This window comes from Phycodurus eques, chromosome 2, assembly GCF_024500275.1.
Source record: "Phycodurus eques isolate BA_2022a chromosome 2, UOR_Pequ_1.1, whole genome shotgun sequence".
NCBI classification, from domain to species: domain Eukaryota; kingdom Metazoa; phylum Chordata; class Actinopteri; order Syngnathiformes; family Syngnathidae; genus Phycodurus; species Phycodurus eques.
In genome coordinates this window covers 39,599,717-39,621,798 of record NC_084526.1, presented here as the reverse complement: position 1 = coordinate 39,621,798, position 22,082 = coordinate 39,599,717, and the positions used below count along the sequence as shown (strand labels likewise).

The 22,082-nt window shown below is 43.3% G+C and overlaps 1 protein-coding gene across 1 annotated transcript in view; it reads left to right on the top strand.

Annotated features, from left to right (window-relative positions):
• Positions 1–2,310: 2,310 nt before the first annotated feature.
• adam10a (ADAM metallopeptidase domain 10a) overlaps positions 2,311–22,082 on the top strand; it is a 23,166-nt gene continuing 3,394 nt past the window's right edge. Inside the window, exons 1-15 of the mRNA XM_061670636.1 lie at positions 2,311–2,544; positions 5,529–5,679; positions 9,647–9,765; positions 10,189–10,347; positions 12,029–12,129; positions 12,315–12,473; positions 12,564–12,656; positions 17,635–17,812; positions 19,838–20,001; positions 20,093–20,276; positions 20,442–20,592; positions 21,110–21,293; positions 21,381–21,492; positions 21,597–21,817; positions 21,927–22,053. Coding sequence (XP_061526620.1) covers positions 2,484–2,544; positions 5,529–5,679; positions 9,647–9,765; positions 10,189–10,347; positions 12,029–12,129; positions 12,315–12,473; positions 12,564–12,656; positions 17,635–17,812; positions 19,838–20,001; positions 20,093–20,276; positions 20,442–20,592; positions 21,110–21,293; positions 21,381–21,492; positions 21,597–21,817; positions 21,927–22,053 — 2,164 coding nt within the window. The 5' untranslated portion in view covers positions 2,311–2,483. The remainder of the gene's footprint in view (positions 2,545–5,528; positions 5,680–9,646; positions 9,766–10,188; positions 10,348–12,028; positions 12,130–12,314; positions 12,474–12,563; positions 12,657–17,634; positions 17,813–19,837; positions 20,002–20,092; positions 20,277–20,441; positions 20,593–21,109; positions 21,294–21,380; positions 21,493–21,596; positions 21,818–21,926; positions 22,054–22,082) is intronic.

Below are 22,082 nucleotides of genomic sequence, written 5' to 3'. Positions count from 1 at the left end.
CCTTTCCTGGATGCCGTACTTACCCATCACTTCTTCATCACCCCTATTACCTTCACCGACATGTCCATTACAATCTGCACCAATTACGACTCTCTCTCTGTCTGGGATGCTCAGAACTACATCATCTAGCTCCTTCCAGAATTTCTCTTTCACCTCGAGGTCACATCCTACCTGTGGGCCATAGCCACTAATCACATTACACATAACACCCTCAATTTCAAATTTCAGCCTCATCACTCGATCTGATACTCTTTTCACCTCCAAGACATTCTTAGCCAACTCTTCTTTTAAAATAACCCCGACTCCATTTCTCTTCCCATCTACACTATGGTAAAATAATTTAAGCCCTGCCCCTAAACTTCTAGCCTTACTGCCTTTCCACCTGGTCTCCTGGACACACAATATATCAACCTTTCTCCTTATCATCATGTCAACCAACTCCCGAGATTTCCCTGTCATAGTCCCAACATTCAAAGTCCCCACATTCAGTTCTAGGCTCTCTGTTTTCCTCTTCTCTTTCTGCCGAAGAACCCGCTTTCCACCTCTTCTTCTTCTTTGACTTCGACCCACAGTAGCTGAATTTCCAACGGCGCCCCGCAGGTTGACGGCGCCGGTGGCGGACGTTGTTAACCCGGGCCACGACCGATCCGGTATGGAATTATTTGGATGAACGCTCATATTTGTTTGGCAAGGTTTTAAGCCGGATGCCCTCCCTGACGCAACCCTCTGCATTTATCCGGGCTTGGGACCGGCCTACAGTTTGCACTGACTTGTGCCCCCCATAGGGCTGCACTAAATATATGACATATATAAATATAGGAAAATATATGTCTTTAAATAATTATGTAATTAAAATGTATTGCATGGTTAAAATAAATTGTACCCGAATAAAAATAAAAAAACAATCAGTTGTTAAAGATTACATGCAAATGTATTGTACTTAAAAGGTTAAGTACAGCTGAATTGTACATGGGCTGTGATTATTTCACATACCACTAGAGGGAGCACACATACCACTACCACTAAAATGAACCAATACACATTTTGAGTAGTTCAATACGTGTATTCTCAGATTTAGACAACGTTTATTTTGAGACAGTTACAACAATCAAATGGTGCAGATTCTGTGCGATCAGCTGCCATCTGGGTCTCAGTTCATTTGAGCCCCACAGGAAGTATCTAAAGCAATCAAGCACTTTTTCCTTACGTGTAAGACATTTCAGTGCACTAGTAGAAAGACTGTCTTACTAGTGACTTTTTTACCCACTACTTCCTTCCACTACTGTAGGACATTTTTGCACACGAGTAGAGCAACTAGGGCACACTCGCAGAGTGACTAGGTCGCACTAGGAGAACTACATATTACTATAGTGAGGCAAAACTGTGCACTAGCTCAAAAGGCTTTGAAGAACATTTACGAGCCATAAAATGTTATATATGGTCCTGATTTAAATGCAGTAACGATTTACAGACGCCAGGGGTCAGCATTTCCTGCATTATCCACTGCTGGGCACCAATCATAACATGATTGGTGCCCAGCAGTGGATAATGTGCCCAAACGTGCCCAAACGTTCTTTTTTTTTTTGTACAGTAAAGTATATTATACAAATTGTCATACACCATGCAGTCGCATTAAGTTGTAAACAACCCATAAAGCAATCTGATTGGTTAATTGGTAAGTGATGTGAAATTCTTATACCATACCATTAGCGATATGTCTTATCAATGCTATCATTCCTTTTGTGTTGGAAAGAGAAAACGTGTATTTTTGTTCCTTTTATTAAGAAAAATTGAACAGTAAAATCAAAACAAATTAAAGAAACAAAATGAAAATGTGACAAAAATAAAAATCAAGGCAATGTTTGAAAAGGAATAGGCAGTCTTATTTACTCCCAACCCATCTAGTTCCAGAAGATCACTTTGTAACTATTACTTTAACTATGCAACGATTACTTTCAATGAATATCAATATGATAGTAGTAGTGATAGATAAAATACAAATAATTATTGTTTAATATCACATTAGGAGGTCCCTACTGTACTTTAAAAGTCCCTCCCAAAGTTGTCAAACCCGGAAGTCAGTATTTGCGGAAGTACCCAAGTCGGCGGAGTGATTCATGTGAACAAATCGATACACATCGCCGGTGCGCTACGTACCGCACCAAAAAACAACAACAAACAAAAAACAAACAAAAAAAAAACTTTCCGACTTGTTTCATCTCGTGTCGTTTTACGTTTCGACGTTTTTACTTTTATTGCCTGCCCCGTGTGCTTTAATCTGACGATGGGTGTGTCCTAGATGACAGCGACGTTCTGTGGAAGGGGCGCGGCCGTTGTGAGCATGTGACGTCACGCTGCCAGAGGAACGCGGAGGTGTCAACCGAGTTGAGGAGCAGCACAACTAGGAAGCTCTACTGACTATTTCGACACCACTAAACATTCAACCAAACGTCTGCCACTCTTATTATAATTTTTCTTACCTAATGTTGGACATGATACTGGTTAAAGTGCTTCTCACGCTTTGCTGCCTTCTCCACACCACAGGTAAGTTTGTGACGAATTCACAGGTAGCCAGTTTAAAGGCACGAGTACGACTGTGCCCGACTAGTAACGTTTTTTTTTTTTTTTAATTGGAATGGATTTTTTTTTCGGACAAAAAAATAAAAATAAAGTCAATGTTCCTTTCATAAATCTGAATGGAAGGCTTTGGGCTGAAGCTAAAATCATGTAAATGTACTCACCCAAAAGAATCTTCATAAGAAACCATGATTTGCGTTGAGACCTTTTCAACGATACAAAGACAAAAAGAAAACAAAAAGACATCACCAAGTAATGGACAATATTCATCAACAGCAAAAACTAGTCGGGAAAGAACAAAACCCATCAGCCAAAATAGGTTACACAAAAAACAAACAAAAAAAACAACAACTGTAAATTCAAGCAACATCCATCATTAGGTAGACCATTCCACAACTTCACCCCACAGACATGCACGTGCTTTTCAGTGTTGTGTCTATTGTTAACAAGGAACATTTCATTATCCCTCTTAAATTATATTGCCCATCTTTATCATTAAATCTTTTTTTTTTTTTCTTGGCGGGGGGGTGTTTAATAAATTATGTTTGGCTTTATAAACTATTCGTGCAGTTTTAAAATCCACCAAATCCTGAAACTTCAATATATGTGATTGAAGAAAAAGATCATTTGTATAATACCCTACATTAGTCACTACACTGATGGCTCTTTTTTTGCATAGTGTATAGTCCATTGTACAGTGAGTGCCCTTATACTGTACATGTTGCCCCACACCTTCACTCAGTGAGAAAAATATGGTAAAGTAAGCGTACAGTACAGTGTATACAGTTCCTTGATTTGTGAGTCAAAATGTGCCTGATATTACCAGTATCGCCAGCTTTCTTCAAATCTATGAATATACCTACTACAAACTTCTTGTTGTCAACATCACTGGCTATTTCTTCTACAAGATCCATTTAGCGCCATTGAGGTTGATCGATTTATTCTAAAACTATATTATAACATATAACATACTATTGTGAGCAAGATTTTTCCGCTTGGAACCAGTAGGCGGCCACCGAATGAACAGATGCTACCATACCGAATGCAAGGGGAAATTGTTTATTTTGAAAAGAAATGTTGGAGCTGTGCCATGATGTTGTAAAAGCAGATGACTTTTACGAAGGAGATAAACGGGTTTGAATTTTCTCATTTAGTTTAGTCTCGGTGTTCCATGCTGGCAGTTTAGTTTTAAAATTTTACAAAATCAACATATTTCTTCATTAATGAAAGCACTGTGTATATTTTTACGGTCTTGCTGTCATTTTTGAGGAAAGGCAGAGGAATCGGGTTGTGTTAATGTTTGTCTCTCTGCTTCCATGGACAAGTTGCTACGAGCCTGTAACAGCCTCTGACTGTCTGTCAGGCCCCCGTTACACGGTAACGCCTCGCAGTGCAGTAACACAACAAAGCAGCATAGCAAGGTGGAGTCTTGGCCTTTGAGAGCAATGTCAATATGGTTTCTCTTCCGTTTCACTTCTCAAGAGAAACACATGATCTCAGAAGGCTCCGCCCCTGATTCTCTTAGCCAAGCTGCCGCAACCCTTTTGAAGTTTATTCTGAAAACACTCACACTGTTTTAACTGAGAATTGGGACTGAAATAATTAACTGAATGATTCGAGTACAAAACAAGTTGCCTTCAGGCTTTGCAGTGATCATTTTTGTCCCACATGGACTCATGTTACTGCAGACTCTCGCATCACTCCATGTCGAAATAAGTTGGCTTGGTGGTGGTGAGCCAGGACGAAAGAATGCATGCAAGCCAGAGTATATCCAAAGTTTGGGATCATTGCACACTTGAAAAAGAAGCTAACAAGTGCAATGTGTACTGCAAAGCAGAACTAACTATTGTACCACACAACAGCACGTCTCCAGTCACTCAGACAACACAAGGTTGCAATGTTAGTTAATTTTATACAGTACAGCCTTCCAACACTAGTCAGAACATATTGTTAATGCCCCACAAGTGGTCAAGGAGAGACAAAATAACAACAACAAACAAAATAAACACGTAATAATCACGATACATTCATATGTACATTTAACCAAACAATTTTACCTCCTGCAGGTTTAATAATGCAAAATAAAAACATTTCTGATGAATCGATCGGATAATTGGGTAGAATAATTGATTCTAAAAACATTGGCTTGCCGCAGCCTTACTGAGAATATAGATCAGCCACCTGACCACGAGTGGAGCCACCGAGCGGACGGTACTGACCGCCCCCCACTCCTCCAACATCATGTGATTCTTGGAGGTTTCAATGGAACACTTTCTTTGTTATAGCTGGAAGACAGAACAAAGAACAATGAAGTGGTCAGTATGAAAGCCAGTAGGATTAAGTCCCTTGGGGCTTGTGTGTAAACTGAATAAGCCTGTTAAGCATGCCCATTGACCGGTTGTACTATACCTGGCAACTACTGCGGTGGTGTCTTCAAATAGACATGTCATACATGTACATGTCAGGATGACCTCTGTTTTATGTTATAACAGTGTTCATAAGATGGCTCCTTATTGGAGTAGTTACTATGGTTATTACTGGTCATTTTAGTCATGGAGTAAAATATGTTGCCAGATGAGTTATCAAATGTTCGCAAAATGTGATTTACTTAACGTGGTGATGTTTTGTCAAGGAAAACAGTTTCTTGTTTGAGTGTCATCACCAGCTACTGACATGGCAAGCATATGAGTTTTTTTTCGGGCAGCGTTGTCGTTTCTTACGTGAAACTTAAAAGCCGGAAAAGAAAAAAACTGACTTGGTCAACTAAACATTTATTTGAACTCTGCCATCCAAATGAAGCAGAAGGACTCAGATGTTTTATTTTTTCGAATGAGATTGGCTGATTCAATATTTGCGTGAATGGCAGTTGAACTGCCCAAACGCAATTCCAGTGATAAACATTTTCCTTTGGTGTCTAAATTTTTTTCCGTTACCTTTGACTTTCCTTGCAGCTGCATTTGGAAGACCCTTGAACAAATACATTGGTCATTATGAGGGTTTATCCTATGACACCGAGGCCCTGCACAAGAGGCACCAAAGAGCCAAGAGGGCGCTCTCGCCTCACGACGAAATCCTGCACCTCAACTTCTATTCTCACAACAGGTATGTCGGAGAACAAGCCCATGTGTAATGCATGAATATTAATAACAACCTTCAGGAAGGAGGTTGCTTATCTGTTAAGGTGTACAATTTGGTGTTGATCCCAATTAGGATTGTTCATCCTTGGCATTTTTCTGTTGGATGGTTCCAAATATTTTGACATATCATGTTGATCAAGGTTAGTTAGTTCTTGCTATTCAATAGCGAGAATTACTGCCCTGGTAATAATCTAAAAAAGTTAGTTACTAGTTTAAGTTATTAAGGTTTGCTAGTTATGTTACTGTTAAATGACCTTGCCTCAACATTACACCAAAAATGTGGTCAAACTGGCTTGTCTTGTGTATTTTTGCACAAGCATTTTTTGTACACACAGAGAGAAGCCATACAAAAGTGTACATTAGGGATGACCATTTTACAAACATTCCTCGATCGACCACGGGCAACATTCATGCTCTATTAATCAATTCATTCATTCAAATCAAAATAATTCATAAGTGAGTTATATTTTTCATGCAATGGGAGAATCCCTAAGCCATTGTGCCATGGTGGAGGTCTGTTGATGTAGCGCAACTTCACAAAGCTGGATTCTTTATCCTGCAAACTAGTTGGTGGTATACTAACCATTTTGCCTCAAAATACGATCAAAATTAGACAATGGACCAAAATCTTAACAACCAATTAATTGGTTATTACACTGGACCCCTGTGGTTTCACCTATCCACAATTTATTTTATTTTTTTCTTCAATTTCTTTTCCAATTAATTACATTTTTAATAATAATAAAAAAAATATTTTTGTTTTTTGTCTTTTTCTTTTCTGGGGAGGAAACCATTCCTGAAAACGCCTAAGGGCTGTTTATCCGCGCTTATTCAAGATTTTTTTTTGGGTTGAAACAATGTTGAAAAAAAATTGTTGTTTTTCTTCAGTGCAGTTATAACAGGCGTCAACTGTCCGCTGACTTTTGCTTGTTGCGATCTGGCGCTGTCCCTATCTCCCGCACACAGCTGGGGGGGTCCACTGTATACCTATCCCGGATATACAGGAGATAAAATTAAGTCTACACATCGCAGTTCAAATGCCAGGTTTTTGTGAAAAAAACAAATAAATACAAATAAAAAAAACAAAACCAAGATAAGTCATTACAAGAATACATTAATGTGACCTATGACCTGTACAACTCGACTGGAAAAAAAAACTCTTTTTGAAGGGAAATCAAAATAATAAATAAAAACAACTGAGATAATGATAGTTAATGAGATACTAAAAATATACGTGAATGATAATTGCTTTGTATATCCACTGTACATGCATAGCAAGGTATATTATATAAAAGTAATTGTGTGGATAGTGTGTCCTTTGCGGCACCATGCAAATACCCTTTACATTCCACTTCACCCAGTCCGCAGAAGGTTATCTAGTTCCCCTAAAACCGATTAATTTCCTGTGCGCTTGCTTGTGCTACTTCCTGACAGTTGTGCAGCTGGTGCCGCTTGTATTTAGACGATAATCACAGCATCGTTCTCTGTCAACGTCTTCTGATAATGTCATGTCTGAAGTCGAGAGCAGTTTGGCATTATATTTTCATAACAATCCCGCACTGTAAAGGTCCTATAGTTGTCATTTTCTTTGTTCTTAACTGGCTCTGCCTTTCTGAATAACTTAAAGGTTCTTTGAGGCTATGTGCCAACACATAGGGTTGTTGTAACAAAAGAAAAGCCTTGTGATGCCCACTCACATGAATATTAGCTGCAGGATCAGGTGATGAATGAATGAGGAAGACCTTTTTTTTTTTTTTCTTGGAAGAAAACGTTTTTGTACAAAGGTGTAAACAGTGGGAGGAAAAAGTAGGTGAACCCTTTGGAAATGTTTTTTTTTTATTTCTGCGTACATTGGTCATATAATGTGGACAAATCTTCATCTACATCACAAGAATAAACAGTCTGCTTAAACCGATACCACACAATTGTTTTCATATTTTTATCGAAAATACAATGTAAACATTCACAGGACAGCAAGGAAAAAGTAAGTGAACCTCCAGGCTATGGTTTCTCTAAGAGCTAGAGTTAGGTGTGAGCCAACCTGGAGTCCAATCAATGAGGCAAGATTGGAGTTGTGGCTTAAAGCTGTTTTGAATCAACTAGAATCCACAATCCACAGTTTAGAATTGTCTCCTGTTAACAAGAATTTCCCGATATGTACAATGCCTCTGTGTTCTGGAGTGGCCCAGTCAAAGTCCTGACCTGAACCCGATTAAGATGCTGTGGCATTGACTTCAAGAGAGGTATTCACACCACATATCCCAGGAATTTTACTGTTCTGCAGCACCTGATTGCTGTACAGGGCTGAGCCGCAACTGGGGGAACGGTTTGGTTGAGGTTATTTCTGCCAAAGGAGGGTCAACCAGTTATTAAATCCAAGTGTTCAATTTTTCCTCCCTGTCCTCTGAATGTTTAAAAATGAAAAAAAAAAAAAAATACAATTGTGTGGGATGAGTTCAAGCTGACTATTCTAATGATTTAGATGAAGCTCAGACTACATTTTATGACCAATTTATATAGAAATGTAAGAAATTCCAAAGGATTCACATACTTTTTCCCTCCCAGCATACGATAGTTGTTAATTTTATTCATTTTCAGTCATAATGATGACAGATTTTCTGTCATTCGTGGTCTAGTGAGTGATGTCAGGTGCTCTGACGCAAGCTCCGATTGGCCACGCGGTTAGTGTTGCGTCTTCTCCATGCTCCTCGAGCGTGCTTTCATTTTGTATCTGTGTATTTGACTGTATCGTTAAATAAACGGCTCAAAGTGCATCGGCGATTGTTGCCCTCCTTCTTTACCACTGTATTTGAGCGGCAACATATCTGAAGCTTGAGCCTCCTCATCCTTGCCTTACTATTTAAAACAATGCATATGTACTACAACTTAAATTGATACTTTCTTTTCCCTCTTTAGTATTGAAATTTTCCACTGGTATAAATTAAGCCTCAACACCTCTTGAAAAACCTCAAAAGCTGCCGTGTAACATGAGTAGACACCGCCGTACTAATGAATATCATTTTACTTGATGTGACCATTTTCCACCATTGTGTGTGATTTAAAAAAAAAAAAAATGTCTGGTGAGCAGTCATTACATTGCCTCAGGTTAGGGCAAGTCCATAGCTCGTGCACTTCATGTGATGTGGTCTGAAAGAGAGGATTATGAAAACGGAGCTCTGAATCTGTTCTTGTGGTTATCCTCACGACATATTCCACATACCCATTGAGCTCTACTGAAGGCCAACAAGCTGTGCAATGCCAACAGCGGCTCTAAATGATCGACGTTTTGATGCTTTGTAATGAAGCCCTGCGATTGGCTGGCAACCAGTCCAGGGTGTACCCTGCCTCCTGCCCGAGGATAGCTGGGATAGGCTCCAGCACGCCCGCGACCCGCGTGAGGAGAAGCGGTTCAGAAAATGGATGGATGGATGTTTGTAATGAAAATGTCTTTCTCATTGCCAGCACAACCCTGATTCGCTTACACAAGTGGGCATAGATATCAGTGGACCAGTGCGGACACCACCCATGGGCGGTGTCTGTGTTCGTACTAGTGCCGATGCTCATATCAACAACTGGGTTCCTTCAGCTTTTATTTTGTCAACTCACAAATGCGCGTATATGTTTTGCTGGAAAATGGGTTCATTCATTCATTCATTTTCGGCGCCGCTTATCCTCACTCGGGTCGCGGGCCACCAAATCGCAGGGCGCGTGTAAACAAGCCACCATTCGCTCTCAGATTCAGACCTACGGGCAATTTAGAGTCTTCAATCAACCTAAAGTGCATGCTTTGGGGATTTGGGAGGAAACCGGAGCCTTCTATTTTAGGGGCCATCAATTGTAGGGCCCTATCACATAGTGGAGGTTCACTATGTGTGTGTCAATGTTCATACTTGTTCTAACTACACACATACTGTACTTGTATTCCACATTAGGCATTTCAACCTATGCATGAAGAAGGACACATCACTGTTTTCTCCAGATCTCGTCATAGAGACGTCAGGAAACGAGGAACCAATAGACACGTCACATATCTACAGCGGAGAACTCTTTGGTAAGGCTGTAATATTTATCGAGCACTCACTTCATCTTCTGGGTCTCCTGCAGAGTTCAAATAAACCCAGTATCCTGTTTGTCAGGTTTGTGTGTCTGAGACATGACGGAACAGAATGAAGCCAATACATTTTCTCCTTGTTGAAATCACTCATGCTCATAACGTCATGTTATCTTGAGATACCATACATCATATGAGTCATTGCATTTTAGGGTGACAATCTGTTATCGAGCGTGTGAAGAATGTGGAGACATTTTTGTGTTTTTATGAGGAATATTATCAGGCAGCGTGAGATGATTGTGTCTGCTGCTGCAATTTACAAAATATTAAAACGCTCAGCAAATAAGAGAATATTTGTGAATTACCCGTCGGTCTCGCTCGCATTTTGCCTGAACTTTGCTTCAAGTACTCCTTGTGTTGCAGGTGAAAATGGAACACTGAGCCATGGATCTGTGATCAACGGGCGTTTCGAGGGCTTCATTAAAACTCAGCAGGGAACCTATTACGTTGAACCCTCGGAAAGGTACTTGAAGGAGAAGAATACCTCCTTTCACTCCATCATCTATCATGAGGATGACATCAGTAAGTATCTGCCACTGTTTTGACTTAATTTATGATGTTTGTTTTTTTGTTGAAGCTAAAAGCTATTATTTATTTCCACTTTATATTTATATAAAGAGCAAATTTTTCTCAACCAGTCACGCCATGTTAAAAGCTACACAAAGACAAATAAAGTGAGTGGGCATGATGAAACAAACACTTGAATGACAATCACCACACAAGCTACAAAAGACTCAATAGATAGCAGTGAGCAGACAGCAAATGAGTCTGACACGGGCCCCAACCTGCCTCGGGACAGCCTGATATCTAACCGGCGAATAATATACTCTGCACAGGCATAAACGCAGGAATGGAGGGAGTGGTAAACCGACATACCAGTGACCCGACTTTCAAACATTTTCGAGACGCGAGCTTTTCCTCGGCCAGTTTTGTTTTTGTCTTGATCTTCAGTTGTGAGCAAAATTTCGAACTACACGACAAGCAGCAGTTGGGCAGATAGTGAACAATCCCCCCCAAAAAAAGGTCAAGTGCTTGCTTCCAGCTGCGTACTGCCACTCTCAGTTGAAGTTTTACTAGAAAACTGAAGAATAAAACAAAGAAAGTGCTAGCTTCATGCTAACATACAATGAAAAAACACCGCAGAAGGGCTAAAATAAATAAATAAATACATAAAAATAAACGCTCACCGATGTGGTTTTATAACCCTTTAAGTAGGCATTGGTATATGCATGTGTGAATGTGAGGCTTTGTAAAACGCTTTGGACACTGTGATGGTGTGGACAAAGCGCTATATAAGTGCAGTCCATTTACCATTTTAAGCGATGGGTATTTGAACACAAAGGGTGCAGCAACACATGTACAAACACAATATAACAATGCTCATGTGCATATATTCTTCATGCTGTGGGGGCAATACTATTACAGAAGTATTAAAGTTGCTTCCTGAGCAGTTTTGACCATCTTCTTCATGTATTATACATATTATAGTGCCCCCTGGTGCCCGAGGCCCATACACCGGACATAGCTGCACAATGAATGAAATCATGATGCACAAACTGTTGAATTCCTTTCCATTTATTTGTTATTACTTTGTTTCGATAAAGTATAATACTCTAGAGTGCTATTTTTTTTGTAATTTTTAGTAGACGTTGAATGCCCCACAAAGCTGCTATTTTACACTACAGTTGTGTGCACAAATTAAGTCTCAACACACATAAGTGCAATGCCCTTTTCTCTGTAAATGTGGATTTACTTTTGCAGTAGAGCTCATCACGCTGACTGCTTCTCAACTCCATGCTGCACACGTGCAGGATTGTTTTTTTTTTTGTGTGTCAGCTTGGAGACACCTTTGTCACACAGCAATTAGAAAAAGAGGGATCGACCGAGTAATAAAAAGCGGCAGATATGGAGGCACCGATACTAACTTTATTCAGACTGAGCGCAAGTACTTACATTTGATTTGAGTACTCGCCTATACTGAGTACTGATACTTGATAATCAGAATCATTAGTTGTGATGTTTTTTTTTTTTTAATCAAATATTGTTCAAAAACAAACCTGTCTTGAACACGGCATGTTTCACTCAATTATAACACTTTTTAGAGTAACAACCTGTCATTACAACATGACAACACTAACGGAGAGATCCACAATGCAATATTGTTTAGCATCATTCATGTCCTCCTTTTCTGCCAATCTACCAGCTTATCCTCATAAATATGGCTCTGATGGAGGCTGTGCTGATCACTCAGTGTTTGAAAGGCTGAGGAAGTACCAGGCATCTGCGGTAGACCCGCCTGTCAAAGTGAGTGCCAAGATTACTATTGACACCCCTGCCCCTCTCATATACTAATAAATCCTCTCCAAACTGCTTCACACTACCACTTACGGTCTATATCCTTTACATCTATATATTGTTTTATTTTGAAGAACTGCATTACATGTATATATTTTTTTTTTGTACCCCCTAATGTTAATTTATTTGTACAGAGAGTGAAAAGTGAACTGGTTGATGAGCGAAGCCAAGGTCCTGTCATTTTAAGGAGGAAGAGGGCAGTGGCGCAACAAAAAAATACCTGCCAACTCCTTATTCAGGCCGACTACTTATTCTACAGCTACTATGGCAGTCGAGAAGCCGTCATTGCACAGGTGTGATCAACTACACATCAGTGACATGCATTGTCTTTACATGCCCCATATTTGCTTGACCATTCATCCAAAACTTAACTTTGGCCACAGATCTCCAGCCATGTTCAGGCAATTAACGCCATTTACCAGATCACAGACTTCAACGGCATCCGAAATATCGGCTTCATGGTTAAAAGGATCAGGGTGAGTTGAAGCTCTCGCAAAGCCGGATTAACCCTTCACATGGAAGTCTGGGGAAGAAGTATGTGATGTAGTGTTGACACGGTCCGAAAATTCTGACTTCGGTACTGTACGCGGAGACCAGGCGTCTTCACGAATCGGTGGTGACTCGAATTGGCAATCGGAATTTTCGGATTCAAATCACAACAGATCAAAGAATAACATACGACTTTGTTCTGAAAAGAGCTGCCTGCATCTGTTGCCACGCCGCATTTACCACAATGTTTGCCCTGTCGCTGTGTCTATGGGCAACACCATTTTGACTTACTCCGCGTAGCTTCTGTGCATTCGTAGCGGGGGCCCGTCCTGTCTTGTTTTGCGGTTGATCATGGCGCCTGCTTCTGCCTCAAAGAAAACGTTGGTGGGTTTTTGTCCCATGGATGGGGTTTGTGTGTCCCAATGATCCTAGGAGCTAAGTTGTCTGGGGCTTTATGCCCCTGGCAGGGTCACCCATGACAAACAGGTCCTAGGTGAGGGACCAGACAAAGCACGGCTCAAAGACCTCTTATGATGACGACAAACGATGGACTTGGTTTTCCCTCGCTCGGACGCGGGTCACCGGGGCCCCCCACTGGAGCCAGGCCTGGTGGTGGGGCTCAAAGGCGAGCGCCTGGTTGCCAGGCCTGCACCCATGGGGCCCGGGCGCGCACAGCCCGAAAGGGTAACGTAGGTCCCCCTTCCCATGGGCTCATCACCTGTGGGAGGGGCCATTGGGGTCGCGTGCAGTGTGAGCTGGGCGCTGGCCGAAGGCGGGGCCCTTGGCGATCTGATCCCCGGCTACAGAAGCTGTCTCTAGGGACGTGGAATGTCACATCTCTGGCAGGGAAGGAGCCCGAGCTGGTGTGTGAGGTCGAGAAGTTCCGACTAAATATAGTCGGACTCGCTTCCACGCACGGCTTGGGCTCTGGTACCAGTCCTCTCGAGAGGGGTTGGACTCTCTTCCACTCTGGAGTTGCCCACGGTGAGCGGCGCCGAGCAGGTGTGGGTATACTTATTGCCCCCCGGCTTGGCGCCTGTACGTTGGGGTTTACCCCGGTGGACGAGAGGGTAGCCTACTTCCATTTTCGGGTGGGGGGGACGGGTCCTGACTGTTGTTTTTGCGTATGCACCAAACAGCAGTTCAGAGTACCCACCCTTTTTGGAGTCCTTGGAGGGGGTGCTGGAGAGCGCTCCCGCTGGGGATTAAATTGTTCTGTTGGGGGACTTCAATGCTCATGTGGGCAATGACAGTGAGACCTGGAAGGGCGTGATTGGGAGGAACGGCCCCCCCGATCAGAACCCGAGAAGTGTTCTGTTATTGGACTCGTCATGGATTGTCCATAACGAACACCATGTTCAAGCATAAGGGTGTCCACACGTGCACTTGGCACCAGGACACCCTAGGTCGCAGTTCGATGATCGACTTTGTGGTCGTGTCATCGGACTTGCGGCCACATGTCTTGGACACTCTGGTGAAGAGAGGGGCGGAGCTGTCAACTGATCACCACCTGGTGGTGAGTTGGCTCCGATGGTGGGGGAAGATGCCGGTCCGACGTGGCAGGCCCAAACGTATTGTGAGGGTCTGCTGGGAACGTCTGGCAGAATCCCCTGTCAGAAGGAGTTTCAACTCCCACCTCAGACAGAACTTTGCTCATGTTCCGGGGGAGGCTGGGGACATCGAGTCCGAGTGGACCATGTTCCACGCCTCCATTGCTGAGGCGGCCGACCGGAGCTGTGGCCGTAAGGTGGTCGGTGCCTGTCGTGGCGGCAATCCCCAAACCCGTTGGTGGACACCAACGGTGAGGGATGCGGTCAAGCTGAAGAAGGAGTCCTATTGGGCCTTTTTGGCCTGTGGGACTCCTGAGGCAGCTGATGGGTACCGGCTGGCCAAGCGGAATGCAGCTCTGGTGGTCGCTGAAGCAAAAACTCGGGTATGGGAGGAGTTCGGTGAGGCCATGGAGAAAGACTTCCGGACGGCTTCGAGGAAATTCTGGTCCACCATCCAACGTCTCAGGAGAGGAAAGCAGTGCACCACCAACACTGTGTATAGTGGGGATGGGGCGCTGCTGACCTCGACTCGGGACGTTGTAAGTCGGTGGGGAGAATACTTCGAAGACCTCCTCAATTCCACCGACACGCCTTCCCATGAGGAAGCAGAGTGTGGGTTCTCTAAGGCGGGCTCTCCTATCTCTGGGTTTGAGGTCACCGAGGTAGTTAAAAAGCTCCTCTGTGGCAGGGCCCCGGGGGTGGATGAGATTCGCCCGGAGTTCCTAAAGGCTCTGGATGTTGTGGGGCTGTCCTGGTTGACACGCCTCTGCAACATCGCGTGGACATCGGGGACAGTGCCTCTGGATTGGCAGACTGGGGTGGTGGTCCCCCTTTTTAAGAAGGGGGACCGGAGGGTGTGTTCCAACTACAGGGGGATCACACTGCTCAGCCTCCCTGGTAAGGTCTATTCAGGGGTGCTGGAGAGGAGGGTCCGTCGGGAAGTCGAATCTCAGATTCAGGAGGAGCGGTGTGGTTTTCGTCCTGGCCGTGGAACGGTGGACCAGCTCTACACCCTCGGCAGGGTCCTCGAGGGTGCATGGAAGTTCGCCCAACCAGTCTACATGTGTTTTGTGGACTTGGAGAAGGCGTTCGACCGTGTCCCTCGGGGAGTCCTGTGGAGGATGCTTCAGGAGTATGGGGTACCGAACCCCCTGATATGGGCTGTTCGGTCCCTGTACGACCGGAGTCAGAGTTTGGTCCGCATATCCGGCAGTAAGTCGGACTCGTTCCCGGTGAGGGTTGGACTCCGCCAAGGCTGCCCTTTGTCGCTGATTCTGTTCATAACTTTTATGGACAGAATTTCTAGGCGCAGCCAAGGCGTAGAGGGGGTCCGGTTTGGTGGCCTCAGTATTGCATCTCTGCTTTTTGCTGATGATGTGGTTCTGTTGGCTTCATCAAACCGTGAGCTCCAACTCTCACTGGAGCAGTTCGCAGCCGAGTGTGAAGCGGCTGGGATGAGAATCAGCACCTCCAAATCTGAGACCATGGTCCTCAGTCGGAAAAGGGTGGCATGCCCTCTCCGGGTCGGGGATGAGATCCTGCCCCAAGTGGAGGAGTTCAAGTATCTTGGGGTCTTGTTCACGAGTGAGGGAAGAATGGAACGGGAGATCGACAGACGGATCGGTGCAGCGTCTGCAGTGATGCGGACTTTGTATCGGTCCGTTGTGGTAAAGAAGGAGCTAAGCCGAAAGGCGAAGCTCTCGATTTACCGGTCGATCTTCGTTCCTACCCTCACCTATGGTCACGAGCTGTGGGTCGTGACCGAAGAACGAGATCCCGGATACAAGCGGCCGAAATGAGTTTCCTCCGCAGGGTGTCCGGGCTCTCCCTTAGAGATAGGGTGAGAAGCTCGGTCATCCGGGAGGATCTCAGAGTAGAGCCGCTGCTCCTCCGCATTGAGAGGAGCCAGATGAGGTGGCTGGGGCATCTGATTCGGATGCCTCCCGGACGCCTCCCTGGCGAGGTGTTCCGGGCACGTCCCACCGGGAGGAGATCCCGGGGACGACCCAGGACACGCTGGAGAGACTACGTCCTTCGGCTGGCCTGGGAACGCCTCGGGATCCCTCCGGAAGAGCTGGATGAAGTGGCTGGGGAGAGGGAAGTCTGGGCGTCCCTGCTAAAGCTACTGCCCCCGCGACCCGCCCCGGATAAGCGGTAGAAAATGGATGGATGGATGGATGTTGTATTGTACCTGATGCAAAACTTAATATTATTTAAGTTTATGGATAGTTATCAAATAATCAGATTGGATTTTCCATTCGTTGGACTATTACAGCTTGAGATCTTTGAATAGTACAAGGAGTAACCATTTGATTCTGATACAAAGGTCATTCATTAATGTCAGTACGAATAGCCAGTTGGAATTTAGAGTGCGAGTCTGAGCACTCGTGGATATAATACCTCAATGCTGCTACTGAACAGATACCACGGCCAAAATCTAAAACATCAGTAAAAGCAATGGCATAATAGCTGACAAAACAACTTCAAAATATATTTCTTTTTATTGCTTCAAAATAATATTAGGTAGGGCTGTGCACAAAATCCGTGGTGACTCCAATTGGCATTTGAGTCCGCAGGAAATGCCGTATCAGAACTAATGAAAGAATAACATACTGCTTACCTTATTCTGACAAGAGCTGCAGTCCTGCCACGCAGGATTTACGAAAAGGAAATACAAAATATTCCATTTTTAGCGCCTGTGTATGGCCGACACTATTTGGACTTACTGCGCATAGTTTCTGCGCATGTACGCAGATGTAGCTTCACTAAGCACCACATAATTTGTTTGCTCTTGAACATTCGATATAAATAATGCAAAACACACATTTTTTTTTTAATGCAGCTTATGTATTGATTGATTGATAGATTTGAATGAACATGTAAACACAACAGTCATTCATAATGAAGTAAATTTAAACGAAAGGAAAAGAACATCCATAGATGTCTTCGTTGAGCAGTTTACATGTCCAATGGGAGTAGGAAAAAGTACCGCTTGTCTATTATTCTTGACTCATGTTAATATTCAATCAATTATTCATATACCGTGATCTATACCGAAAGAGCGTATGATATATGTATGTATGTATTAGACTTAACACCGATCTGATCGGCTTGATCGGTATCGGACGATAATTGCCGTTTCATACTGATCGCCTGATCGGCTTTAATGCCATAATTTGCCGATCATCGATCGGCTCCGCAAAAGACATTGGTTGAAGAGCGCTGTCACTGCATTAAGAAAAAAATTAAAAATAATTCTTAAAAAACGTGGTATATTATCATTTTCACTGGCGACCTACCGCTGTACATTTTTGGTACCGGTATACCAGTGCAACACTAGTGGGATGATTGTGCATGTAGCCAAGGTTGCCTATGTCGAAGAACCATTTATGTCCTGATTATTGATGCCTCTCAGATAAACACCACAAATGAAAAGATGGACAATCCTTTTTATCCTAACAACATCGGAGTGGAGAGGTTTTTGGAGATCAACTCTGAACAGAACCACGATGACTACTGCCTAGCGTACGTCTTCACCGACAGGGACTTCGCCGATGGTGTCCTCGGCTTGGCTTGGGTCGCCGCTCCCTCAGGTTTGTCTCTCACACACACACACACACACACACACACACACACACACACACACACACACACACACACTCACATGCAGCCTGGGTGATAGTAACTTCCTGTGTTACTTCTAGAACAGTAAGTTACCTCACATGCAGCTGTCGAACAAATATCCTCACTTTCTAGACTTTTGGGTTTTTACTTTTTCAAAAATGTTATCTCATAATCTAAAGCTGCGGCATTTTCTTTTAAATATTCACTTGCTGGACACCTCGTTAGGTACACAAAGTCTATTCAGATCCGATACAAGAGCTCCATGAACAATCCTGCCTTTACAGAGATAGTAACGCTAAACTCATTGGTACAGTACAGCACTGATATTGTAGTAGTTTGTTGTAAATATTATATTAGCTAATTGGATAGCTTGTTTTTGGGATTTGAACCCCGGTCCCCAGAACTGTGAGGCGGATGTGATAACCAGTCAGATAATGGATAGATTTATCAATTATTTTTATGGTGACACGGATGTTCTTTATTTCCATCCATTTATTCAAAATGAGGACATTATTTCAAATTGACAGTGCAGAAAATGCACAAATATGAAAATAGAAAAAAACTGAATATGGGCAAAAATATATATAATTATATTTCCAAAGTAAAAGCAGATGTTTGCAAGTCTATTATAAAAACAGTGGTTGATTAATTTGATAATCGATCACTGTCCATCCGGCAATGAATTTTTCCACATCTACTAAAAAGCAAAGAAATTATGTAATTGTACCAAAAATATAGTTGCACTCAAGTGTCTCTAATAGGCTTCAAACGATCAGGATTTTTGCGGCCGATCACCGATCAGCAAGTTTAAAAAAAACGTTAACCGATCACCGATCCAATCCCAAGATGGCATGACTTGTTCATTTATTGTATATACTTTTGTACTGTATACTAAGTATCTTCAAAAATATTCTCAAAAAGTTAAAACCTCAATGACCTCTAGGGGCCATTCAAGGATTGGCCTCTGACATAAGTTTAGGTCAAATCAACATTACGACATGAGAGAAATAATGGGCGCTAATTAAGTTACTTTATTGCAATTAAATTACTTTAACAAATACTGTGAATGACAAGCTTACTCTAACTTTCTCACTGTCCCGGCTATATGGACGGGAGTTTGCGTCTGTGTGGCTTTTCCTTTTTATTTCCACGCTGCGTCGCTCGAGCGCGGCATGCTCCTCCTTGTGTGCATTCTTCAGGTGCCCGATGAAATTTGTTGTGTTGAAGATTTAGATGAGGTTCCCCACGACGTACTTCAGCCCATCCCCGCAACAGATTTGCGACTTGCCTTAATGGCTGCCCGCTTCTCACTCAGCTGCGGCAACCTGTGAAGGGAGTTATCCCAGAGGAGGACAACCTTGACCTTGGAGGAATCATCTCCCACCTAAGCAGGAAGCGGTTAACACCACAGATACCGTGCTGTGAAAAAGTATTGGCCCCCTTCTCAAATTCTTATGTTTTTGCATAGTCTCCCCACTTTGATGTTCAAGATCATCAAACAAATGTAAATATCAGACAAATATAACCCAAGTGAACTTAAAATGCTGTTTTTAAATGGTGATTTCATTCATTAAGTAAAGGAAAAAAAAAAAAAACCTTTGTGGATAAAGTGGATAACCCCCCCACCTGTTAACTCACGAATTAATTGTGGCTATTCACAACTTTTGGTTGATTTTCACTGATCACACCCGAGCCCGATTACCTCCAGAGCTGTTCAATTCAGAAATCACTTGAAAAGAAACTGTCGGACAAAATCAAGTCGGATAAAAGATCTAAAAAAGATGCAACAAAATGACACAATCCAAACAAAATCAAGAACAGTCAAGAAATGAAGTGATTGACATGTATCAGTCTGGAAATGAGTGCTTGTTCCATGGTCCCCCCCGAATATTCCACAAAAGATTGCGTCCTCTTGTCACGTTGCAAGTAAAAACAGAAACATACAGTAGCATTTGTTGTTGTGGTGCATAATCAGCGTTGCCCTCTGACCACAGGAAGCTCGGGAGGCATCTGTGAGAAATACAGACCGTACTCTGATGGGAAGTGGAAGTCCCTGAACACTGGCATCATCACCGTGCAGAACTACGCCTCGCACGTCCCTCAGAAGGTGTCGCACATCACCTTCGCCCATGAGGTCGGACACAACTTTGGCTCTCCCGTAAGTGCAAACGCACGAAACACACAACCGTTGCCACTTGTGACATTACCTTTCGACATTGTAACCGGCAACGCATTCTCTATATTGGCAGCATGACTCTGGGCTCCAGTGCACCCCCGGAGAGTCTTCCAATCAGGCCCAAAAGGAACTGGGCAATTACATCATGTATGCACGAGCCACCTCAGGAGACAAAATCAACAACAACAAGTTTTCAACATGCAGCGTCGGCAATATGAGTGCTGTTCTGGCAAAGAAAAAGGATAGCTGTTTTGTTGGTAAGTCCTGTAGTTTTACTTTCATTGTATTCTAGACGTCATGTCCTTATTTATTTTATATTGCTGTCCCACTATCTGCTCCTTTAAACGCCCCACTGTGATAAATAAGTTTTCTGCAGCTAAGGTTGGGATGCAGTTTTCATTTAATTGCGTCTGAATGCGCAGTGTCTGGACAGCCTATCTGTGGCAACGGCCTTGTGGAGGAGGGAGAAGAATGTGACTGCGGCTACAGTGATGAGTGTACAGACATCTGCTGCTATAACGCCAATGAAGAGGAGGGCAAAAGGTGTAAACTCCAACCTGGAAAGATCTGCAGGTCAGATGTGATCAATGTTTACAGCATATAGCCCTGTTTCCGCCATATTTTACCATTGCATTTCCATCGTTGCGCTAAGTTGAAAAAGGTAACAAAATAACTAGAATACACAGAGAAAGGAAGAACACAAAATGCTGGGTGTCCCCCATTGCCCTTCGCTTATTATTTTTGTTCCTCTTTGAACAATACAGCCGCATATTCGTAATAAAAAGTATGACGTTGATGCCATCGTGAAGCATCTCGGCGCCAAAGAACGATATTGAGGCACTTCACTGAGACAAAAGTAGTGCTTTGCCGCCATCCTGTGGCAGCTATTGGCAATTGTGAGCCTCTTTACTGTTGAACGTCTCGCCATTCACCATTCGCTTGGGCCCTTCCGCCGCGAGTAGCTCAGCAACACTACTTTGGGAGCTACAGCTCCACACCCGCTGGTGGATCAGTGTTTGCCTTCCGAAATAGCCCTCAACTATCCCACTTTGTATTATCCATTGTTTGAAAGTAAACCCTTTTCCCGCAGTCCAAGTCAAGGCCCATGCTGCACTGAGACTTGCGCTTTTAAGGGCACACTTGACAAGTGCAGGAAGGAATCTGAGTGTGCCCTCGAGGGCAGGTGCAGCGGAACCACCGCTCGGTGTCCTACTTCGCAGCCGAAGGAAAATCTGACCTCTTGCAATGAGGACTCACAAGTCTGTATCAACGGGGTATGTGACCTTCAGTTTCACTTGTTGTCATTCGTGTACTTTGATTTAAGTCAAAAATCTTCGACTATCCACTTTTTTTTGGAGCAGGTCTGTTCAGGTTCCATTTGTGAGAAGTACAATCTAGAAGAATGTACCTGCGCTAGTGTGGACGGAAAGGACGAGGCAGGTGAACTCTGTCATGTGTGCTGCATGGAAAGAAGTGAGTTAATAGTCTGAATAACTGTCTATGGATTTTGCTGCCTGATAGTGCCGCTCATAGTTAAATTAAAAAAAAAACAAAAAAAAAATTCTTTCTGACCTCAGTGAACCCTAGTACCTGCAGAAGCTCAGGCTCGGATAAATGGGCCCAGTTCTTCAACAGAAGCATTAAAAGTCTGCAGCCCGGCTCGCCGTGCAATGATTTCAAGGGCTACTGCGATGTGTTCATGAGGTGTCGTCTGGTGGATGCAGACGGGCCTCTGTCAAGGCTAAAGAAAGCCATATTCAGTGGAGAAATCTATGAGACCATTGCAGAGTGGATAGTGGTGAGTATATAAAGATAGGACACATCTATTCACAAAACACATTACGTTAAGGTTATTTTGTTTTCATGTTTTCCCTGGTGTCATAATTCAAGTTGTGTCTATCGTGCAGGATCACTGGTGGGCAGTGGCTTTGATGGGCATCACTTTGATTTTGTTAATGGCCGGTTTCATTAAAGTCTGCAGCATCCACACCCCAAGCAGCAACCCCAAGCTGCCTCCTCCAAAGCCGCTGCCAGGTACCACACATGACACCGAATATGCAAAT